This window comes from Mesitornis unicolor, unplaced genomic scaffold (assembly GCF_000695765.1).
Source record: "Mesitornis unicolor isolate BGI_N332 unplaced genomic scaffold, ASM69576v1 scaffold33238, whole genome shotgun sequence".
NCBI classification, from domain to species: domain Eukaryota; kingdom Metazoa; phylum Chordata; class Aves; order Mesitornithiformes; family Mesitornithidae; genus Mesitornis; species Mesitornis unicolor.
This window is the reverse complement of record NW_010204457.1, coordinates 3,035-13,234: the sequence shown is the minus strand read 5'-3', so window position 1 is coordinate 13,234 and position 10,200 is coordinate 3,035. Positions and strand designations below refer to the sequence as shown.

The 10,200-nt window shown below is 35.7% G+C and overlaps 1 protein-coding gene across 1 annotated transcript; it reads right to left on the bottom strand.

The window, feature by feature from the left end:
* Nucleotides 1-1,847: 1,847 nt before the first annotated feature.
* DRAM1 (DNA-damage regulated autophagy modulator 1) lies at nt 1,848-9,323 on the bottom strand (the record flags this gene model as incomplete). Its single annotated transcript, XM_010191073.1, has 6 exons — nt 1,848-1,951; nt 3,244-3,336; nt 4,390-4,448; nt 5,381-5,558; nt 8,485-8,627; nt 9,242-9,323. Coding segments are annotated over 6 exons (603 nt in total), but the record flags the coding sequence as incomplete, so codon positions are not given.
* Between the last annotated feature and the right edge of the window lie 877 nt (nt 9,324-10,200).

The window sequence follows — 10,200 nt, the reverse complement described above, 5'->3', positions numbered from 1 at the left end:
AACTTGTTTCCGGAGTCTTGTATTGCGATGATGATTTAATGTTTTCTTAGTGTTCTCTCACTTGTGAAACTTATTGTGGTGATTCCCTGCCTACATCAGAACTATACAAATAATTATTTTCCTGCTTAAGTGTACTGGAATTCACTGTAAAAACACACTAATACTGGTTAAGGCTGAACTTTCTTTTATCCATGTAAAGGGTTCAGTAAATTGATGAGCTGAAATGTCATGTCATTTGAAATAATAGCTTCAAGCCCTTCATGCTCTAGTTTAAGAAAGCTAGAAATAAAAAGTAATAAAAGAACAATACATAATGCATTAAGAAATACAGCCTTATCTTAACGTGGCCTTCTAAATAACAGGAAGTCACTTTTTGTGGTTGGTATACAGTTTCTTGTGAGTATTTCTGATCAGCACTTGAAGGGACATGTGCTCCTTGCAGGATACCTAATCAGCAAGATGTAATTCTTGCATATAGTCAGTACTAGATTCAAATTTAACATTATTTAAAGTATAAACCTCTGCAATACAAATCTGCCAGTGAAAAACATTTTTACTCTTTTTATTTGGAAGTATTTATAAAGAAAATCTGGACACTTTATGTTGTGAAACAGCTGAATTTAATACAGTTTAAAATATATATTAAAGGAAATATCAACAGATGACTCGTCTTAAGATATCACTCTCTAAAACACACATTTGTTTTATCTCATGGAAAATCAGCAACTGAAAATCACCAATATTTCTGCATAAACTGTGATAGACAATGGCAAGAGTAGTTTTCAGAGAACTTGATTGATAGCCAAGTGGTTAATGCACTAAATGGAGGTAGAGAATTCGTTCACAAAGGACCCTTTCGCCTCCAGATACTTGCAACATCTGACTTCTCAATTAGTTCTTTCCCAAGTCTTTCATTACAGAAGTAAGTTTATAGCAGCAAATACGCCATATCTTCACTACCAAAGCTTTCCAGGATTTTTTCTCTTCAGTTACATATATATAAAATACTCACACACATATAACTGAACACCTGAGATCTGCTGGTGCCTCTTCTTGTCTTCCATTTACTCCCAATGACTTTTTGGAGGCACTATTTATTCCACCATCGTAGGTTAAAACACAGGCTGGAAAACTTCTGCTTTGTATTAACCAAATTGCAGGAAGATTTCTCTTTAGTGGATCATGAGTAAATATAAATATACTTTCTATTCCCACTTCAGTTTTAAGCTTTCTATGGCCAGCAGTGCATACAGGGGAAAAGGGGGTAGACTTTTACAACATACTTTGCAGTGATGATTAGAAAACATTTTTCAAGCAGTATCACTTAAACTTCTCCAAGGATTTGTATTTGTATACAGTGCCCCCTATCAGACACAAGTAGCACATTATTGCAATCTACTAAGTGCAGATTTCTAGCCTTGAAACAAAGATGCAACTTCTGCTGACACCTTCCTCCACAGTCCTTGCAACTCAACAGAGCAGGAATCCAGCCTTAGTGTTTTCACTGTCTTTAGTCTTTCCCAACTATTTGCAAAATACACTTTCTCAAGTTTAAAACTAATGTTACTAATCAGACTATAACAAATGAAAATGTATGGATATGTCCAAAAGCGAAGAGCTGAGAAGATCAGAAGTCATTGAATGACTTTTAAGTGCTTCTACATATTGCTTCTCTTACAGTATTTTTAATCAATAAAACAGTATAAAAAATACAAAATATTGCAAAAAAGTAGCAGGAACATTGCTGTGACTTTTAAAATGTTTTAGTCGTTGCTGTTATAAATGTTGCAGAGTTGACGGCATGGGTTCTTTACACAACTTTGAAAAACTGTCCCTCTGCAACATTTTCTATAAGTAAAAAGAAACCTAGAGCAGTCATATATATAAAATACAATTTTCTCCACTACCAGGATTCATCATGTATTTCTGTTGATATCCTCAAAGAAACTCTCTAGAAGAAAAATAAAACAAGATCATATTAAGATAAATTAATTTTAGAGTTCTGTGATATAAAGTACAAGGAGATAAAACAAAAGTATGTCTAAGTTAACTACATGCTGTGAGAAATAAACAAAAAAGAAGGCTTATTTTTCTTAGAGTCTGGCAGTTGTTTTTTTCTGAATTAATAGTATGGTGTTCTGTGAGCACTGGCTAGGACAAAAGGAGGACAGAATCTAAAAAATTTTTGTCATCGTCAAACACTAATATGATTTCATACTATTTTATAGCCTGTAAATTAAAATATATGCATTTCTATTTAGCTTAATTCCATAACTTTCTCTTATTTATTAAGTTCACAATATTTATATATAGCTAAACTTTGAATGTTGAACACTTTGGGATCTGGGATCTGAAGCACACATACCAGCTCATTTAACTACTTTGAGGACTGCAGCATTGTCTGCAAATACGTTTCTCCAAGGGAAGTGTATGACTTTAAATAAAATAGATACCACCATATATGTACATATCAGAGAGTGATGGACTGGCAATAAATATCTCCTGCCAGAAAAGATAAATTTAATGATGCATGCATTTCTTAATGGTATTTTGATATTTCTGTCAGTTTTAGAAGGCAATTACATGCTTTTAAGATAATGCATTGTGTAATTTTGAACAATTACTTTTTTCTTAGAAAAAAAAAAAGCATTTTGTTCTGCAGAGCCTAGCCTCTTTTTCTGAATAAGGAAAAGCCCTACAGCCACAGTCTGTTCAGTACTATCAGTCAAAAGTAAATGGCTGTAGAAAACACAGAATCACAGAATCATTAAGGTTGGAAGGGAGCTCTAAGACCATCAAGTCCAACCATCAACCTAACACCACCATGCCCACTAAACCATGTCCTGAAGTGCCACATCCACGCTCTTCTTGAACATTTCCAAGGATGGGGACTCCACCACCTCCCTGGGCAGCCTGTTCCAGTGCTCGACTACTCTTTCAGTAAAGAGTAAATGTAAATGTAAAAGTAAATGTTTGCTATTGGTTAGCAAAATATATCTTAACTCTGAATCCTTAGTTGAAAATTTGTTTCTGTATATGCTTAAAAACCTGATTCGTATGTTTTAAAACCCAAGGGAAAAATATTCATTAGGGAGACAGAAATCAGCTCTGTGACTGATAAAATTTGTTTCTGTACAGCTTTGGTATATCTAGCTGAGATAAAGAACAGTAATTTTCTATTGCATTTGTTGTTCTACAATTCATAGCACTTCTTAGTCACTACTAAAATACACAGATACCAACCTGAAAATCTCTAATGAACGTTAAAAAGAAGAAAATAAAACCAAAGGCCACTGTCCATTCACAGATCGCACTCACAAGATGGTAAGTATAATCCTGATGGAATGAGACATAAAGTTTCAGATAAAACAGCTAAACAAAATAACTGTGGGATGCTAGAAAAATAAGACATTTCTTTCTGTAAATTCAACAAATATTCTGACTTATGACTCACCATTCCAATACCCTGTTGGATAAAAGTCAATTCAGATTTAGTTTCTACAGAATGGTAAGTATATTTATCAAGGTTGCATATGTTCCATTAAGCAGCTCGTCTTGTGCACTAACATAAAAAAATAGTACAAGAAAACTACAATTAGCACAAGGTCAAAACGTATCTTGCATCTCAAGTGAATTAAAAATCCTCAAGATGTAGATATTACTAAGAGTATCTAAGTTATGAAGACTTATCTCACAGCTGCCTTGCTACTGTTTGGTTGAAGTACATTTGCCATGTTTGCTCTTATTAAGCTCTCCAAGCAGGATGCACTCTGTGCATTATTTAACCTGCTTTTTGAATACCTCCATGTGGCAAAATTTGTCAAAAAAAACCCCTTACCTTTATAGATATCATTCTGAGAACACTGAAATCAAATCAAATACCTGATATTCACTTTAGTATGCTTCAGGTCAGACCTCCAATTTTTATCACAATAGAAAAGATTATTTAGTAAATAATGGTGAAAAAGCTGAGAAAACTAATGTAAAAAACCTCAAAAAACTTCAGAATCAAATTGTTCCACTATTTTTTTTTCATGTGTGAAGTTCATTTTCAAGAAATATGACTACATAAGGAAGTAGAACAACTTATTTTCAGATATGTTTTTTGTTACAATTTATTCTATGGGTAAATTTCAGATGCTTGGTTAAGATGATAGACTAACTCTAAAGATTTACCCATCCACGACAAGTTTTCTTACTCAAGCAACAGACAGTTTTCTAATGAAGAAATAACTGGAAACCAGCCTTGCAAAATTCGGTGAGATTTCATAAATCTATTCATGATAACATTTAAAGTCTCTGAAGCGTTTGTAATGCTATACACTTAAATGTAACAGTGTACCCCAAATAAAATTATATGGGTAAATTTGCTACGTAATGAGATTTTACCTTTTCATCTGGAGTCCAATCGATTTTTGTCATGGAAATTCGCGAAGCAAACACAATCACTGTGAAAAACACAGTGTAAAGGAAACTATAAAAGTTTAGTGAGTAATAGTGAAAATGTCTGCTTACAAGAAAAGATCCTCATTTCCCCATTCAGGAGATCCAGAACAACCAGAATATCAAATCAAAGTATTAAGACAAGTAAACGAAACATGTTATTGAAAGGTAACTGATAGCAGCAATAAAAACAAATTTCTGCACAAATAAAGGTTTCTGCTGATTCTTCCAAAACACAGAGAGTAACTTTCTCTCAGGACTGGGTCCTCTTTAAAAGCCCTTTCAAAGCTGCTGAAACCCAAAGCAGGCTGTAACTGGGTGCCTGATGTGATGATCTGCTGTGACCATTTTTCAACACTGGCAGATCACCTAAAGCCCAGCAAAATCCATGGCATGACTCTGATTTTAGCAGTCTGGGAAAAAAGCCAGTACATGTGTTGACTGTCTCCAGAGAAAGCATCTAATGAAGACAAGCACCAATCAACATGATCCAAAGCATCTGTGTAGGCCTGAAGGAAATTTTGCGTATACCAACTGTATGTTTGTGTATTAGGTTCATGTTAGAAGCAGTGCCCTGCTTTTGCAGGTCTTTCTCCATGCCCTTCTTCAAATGAAGGAGGCTGGAAAGCTGGTATAGCTAACTTACTGTGGTCCCTTCCTATCTGAATTATTGTATGACCCTCTGAAGAATTCTGGGCCACTACGTTTAAATATACCACTGAAAGAAGAGAGACAGTTATTTAGAAAGACCCTGAAACTCATCTTTATTCTATTAATGGTGTCTTGACGTGCTATATGCATTATTACAGCAGAAATATTAGAGACCCCTAAGCAAAGACTGTAACCTCATTTTCATTCTTTATCAGCAATAGTTTAACCTAAAAGGTAAATCATGAATGCATAAAAGGAAAACCATGGGATACACCATAAAGGATACTGGGAATGAAAGCAATGCATGATATTACAGATATAGCCATCCTTATGTGACACACAAAGTAAGTGTTCCATCGGGGACAGGACTTATAAGAGATTATAGACTGGAGTGTAATGTACACAACACCTGAGCCAAATGCCACCAAAGCTCCTATGTCATGGACACTGGGAACAGACAGCTCCTGGAAAGAGAATTAGCACAATGGTTAGCTGCTGCTATTTGTTCACTGGTAGGAATCAATGAGCCCTGAGGAGACAGTAGACACATTATGCTGGGCACCTACAAGCAGTGGGAAACAGTCCTTTCTCTCCTCAGTCTACACAGGGAACACAAAAGAAAAAGAAGAAAGAGTAGCTCAGAGAGGTAAACTAACCATGTTCAAATCCACTAGGTCAAAGTCCTTTCCTGTATTCACATAAAAATGTTATCGATTTAAACTGCCACAGCTTCCATAAAAAGTCCATCGCACTCAACTCCCACGGAACCTGGGAAATGTTGCTAGATGGTGCAGCGCCCCTATGCTTTCTAGTCAAAGACAGGAAGACTTCTCATTAATCATCTCTGTCTAACATCTAACAAGCAAAACCAGACCTGCTAAGACCTGGGTTTCTGCTTTGCCTTATGCATTAAGTGCTATAGGATTTTTCTTTCCATAACCAATTTTCTTCTTAAAGTCAACCCTCCACTGTCTTTCATTTCCGTATTTCAAGCATTGTGTTATTTAAAAGAGAGAACAAACACCTTATTTGTGACCATTACTTACTTTCTCAAAACGTCTTTTGCTCCTGGAAGACACATTCCTAGTGCTTGCTCCCACGCTTTTTCTCCCTTCTTTTAAGTGCTCAGAGGTCAGTATCATTAAAAACCCATGCTACCTACCATAACTTAACTTGAAGCAAAAAGGGTTAAAAAAACTTTCTTACAACTAATTATGCTACTTAAAAAGACTCACCACAAGTGGCATTAGATTTGAGTAAACAAAAGCAAACCTTAAATATTTCCTGTACAATTTCACACTGAAGCCTTTTAAACAAACTAGCTATTTTGCTTTGGGGAAAGAGAAAATGAACTGATAGTTCAATAGTGTCAATCAGCTCTACTACAGTACTCAGGTATGGTGTTAGCTCACCTGCTGGGGAAAAATAACTGTTAAGAAACAGGTAGTGCACATGAATGGTAATTTCCTGCATGACGCACTGATTATAAGGATTAGACTGAACTTTAAAGAAGTAACTTCTAACTCCAGCTTTGCTTTAGTCTCCTGATCTGAAACAATCACCTGATCTTCAGCAAATCTCACAGCCTCTTCACGTCTCAGTTATTCTATTGGTAAATGGGGGTAAGAGTGCACTGTTCAGTACCTGTACACAACACAGCTAAAAGACGGAAGACTTGCAAGCCACCATTTCCATCTTCCTGGGCAATTAAGTGTGCTCAAAACTCTGCTAGATCAGACCCTTAGCTAGATTAAATCCTTACTGTGTTCTGAACCCCTCATACAAACTGCAGCTAACATACAAAGGCGAAAGCAGAGGAAAGGGAAATTAGGCAGGGAAAGTGTTTCTGAACAGACAATGAGAGACAATAGAGATTAGATAAGCGATGTTGTAACTGCCAAGGGGCCCCTTTGAAAATTTTTGGATCAAAGTTTCTGCTTCTCTGACTCTCCCAAATTATTTTGCATTCCTGATTTGGTTTCCCATATTGAAGCTGGGTTTGTTTTCTATTTCAGTCAAGGAACACTGTTGCCCATAATCTACCTTTTTATGCCACATATTAATCTAATAAATAAGAGCACATATATTCAAAAGTAGAATAGCATGGTTAGTATAGACTATAGTGCCTGTAGTGCTTGCAGTCTACACATACTGCCTGGAGGAAAAACTAAACAGAGCAAGATATGAGCCTACGGCAGAGATTTTGTCTGAAAATATCATGACAGTTACATGCAAAACAGTATTGGCTGGTGAAGACCTGACAACCTTTATTTTCAATTTCTCTGTATGCTGTCAGGCCACTATATGAGCACAACAGTATTTACCAAAATGTTCCTCAACCATAGACAATCCTTTAAAATAAATAATTCAGCTGTTTCCACAGATTGGAAGGCAGTATTTCAAAGACTTGATTCTCAGCTGCAGTTTTCAGTGCAATTGTCCTAATACTTTCTTTTGTCAGAATGTAGCCTATTACACACTTCCTCACTAGAAAAGGTGAAAAGAATAATCTGCTTTGATATTTTTCCTCACTTTTGAATTTTCCTTCAGATGCTGAGGGCTGGACTTCTTTCATTTATAACAAGACATCTCATCCTTTCTGGCAAAGTAAGTGGTAATTCTACATGTCTCTATCAAAAGACTTAACGCATTGTTATGCCATCTCCTACAGACTCAAAACAATAGTCTAATATTGTGCTCGATGTTTTAACGTATCAGCTAAGCTGTATTGTGTATATTTCATTATTTCCCTATTCACATTATTATCCTGTAGTATTATTGTTATTTTTTATTAAATCTGTTAGTTTACTTTTCCAATCTTTAAGTCTCTCTCCCGTATTCTCTTTCTTTTCCTCTCCTGGGAAGGGGAGAAGGGTTAATAGAGAGTGTCTGTCCATCATTTAGTGGCCAGCCCAGCCCTAATCCATGACATAAGTCTGGTTTATTCTGCAGAAAATGCTGCTAGTGTTTGTGCCATCATTCAGGTAACAACACAGGTGCTTTTGCTAGTCTGACTTATTCCTCCCTACCTGACTGTAAGCAAACTAAACTGTGCAAAGCAAAGCTTTTTTACAGTAAAGTTTTCATAGTAAAAAATTTAAAGCAAAAACATCTGTATTAAGTTGATTTCTAGTCCAGACGTGTTACAGGACAAGCACACAAGAAACCTCTTACTGACATAAGTGTACAAACAAAGAAATCTAGTTAATAGGGAGAAAGCAAACCTGGCTTTTTAAAGCTACTGAAAGAAAAGGCAGGAGTAAGAAACACACTGTTACTACATTTCCCAAGTATCCACACTGAGATAATGTTAACCATTCTGATCTATTTGATTTTTTATCTGGTAAAACAACTTTAGTTTAATTTAGGATATGAAATTGATGGTCATACCTGAAAAGTTGCAACTATGCCCATTCCAATACAGCCCATCAATCCAATACATAGTGAAAGCACGTTGCACGAAGACCTAACAAAGTGCGATGACTCATTTTGCTTCTCTACTAGTAAATATCTGATGTACATTGTAATTACTCCTGTAAAACAAAAAATACATATTTTGTTCAATGATCATGTATTGCTAACATTTTAACATCTTTCCCTGTATCATATTTGCATACAGAATAAAATTATAAGCATAATACAATAAATAATACTGCCCTTAACTCTACTGTGATGAAGAAGAAAGGTAGTGAATTTCAGATGTATTACTTTCAGATAGAACTATCTTAACATTACCTTAGTCTTAACATCACACATAGTTATCTAGAAATAACTGCACATCACTTCAGGAAAGTGAAAAAAGAAAAATTAAAATTAAAAAAGAAAATTTAAATCCCATTTATGCCTCCCTACATCAAAGATACAGTTTTTTCAGAGTAATTATGCCATCTTTCTTCCACTTTTTATTTCCAGCTGCATTGACTGCTTTGCACTGATGAGGTGCTCTTAAGAGACAGAAGTGCCTCTAGGTCTGCACTTTACCGACCCTAAGGACCCAGGCCTCTAGAGATTGCTTCCATTCATCTGATTCCACCATTTGACTGCTGAATACTTTTCTATGGAATATTGTATGAACTACAATGTAAGCAGACAGCTTTTGATTGTTTATGTTTCTTTGCCGTTTTCAAACCAAGTACCTAATACATACCTAAAAGTGCTGAAATATTAATCATAAAACCAAAGACACCACTCTCTGGAGGTTTAGTTCCAGTGTCACTAAAAGCAGGAAGAAAGAGAAGAAATTAAAAGTTAATTGAGATCCGTGAAACATAAATGAGATGCACACATGAAACTCCAAGAGAAAGCTAACTGGTATGAACTGCTGCTATGTGCATAAGAGATTTAAATACATAAACTGGAATATAGTCCGCTACACACTTAAGCTCCATTTGTAGAACAGAACCTTTCATTTTAGAAAGAAATCATATTTTTAGAGCATACTAATGAATTGTATTTCTTCCTTTTCTATATACAACATGCAGAGAGGTGACGGAGTGATACTCTGCTCATGAATGACATAAACGATTATATAAATAACATTTTAGAAATTAAAATATATCTAATGTCATTCAGTATTTTATGATTTGAGAGAATTGGGCTTAATTTCCTGACTTGTTTGAAAGGACTTTACCCCAGGAAAGCAATTGCGTTCCAAAGCCTGGGAGCATTCCTAAGCACTGTTTAATTTACTAATGTAGATATAGCTTAAGAGTACTCTAGGTCCAAGGTGCTTCAAGTCTTTTCTGCCGAAGCAATTCACCCTCCTAGGGATAATCAGAAGTTCATTGGGCCAGACAGATGGAGCATGAGTGAGAGAATTTCTACAGAATTTATACATATACAAGCATGCATACATATATCTGAAAAAGTCATATATACAAAATATGTGTTATGTAGAAAACTGAATACCTTCATCATAGAATCCTTTTCCCTCTTTTCCTCCCATAGGTGCACAAACCCACACAAACACCCACACCAGAGAACAGCCTTTCTTCACAGAAGGACGTAATCCTGGCACTATGTGGCTTCAACCCCCCCCAGGCAGGACTTTTACCCAAGGTGAGTGCTCCGTTAAAAGAAGAATATTGCCATGCCATCACCTCTTTA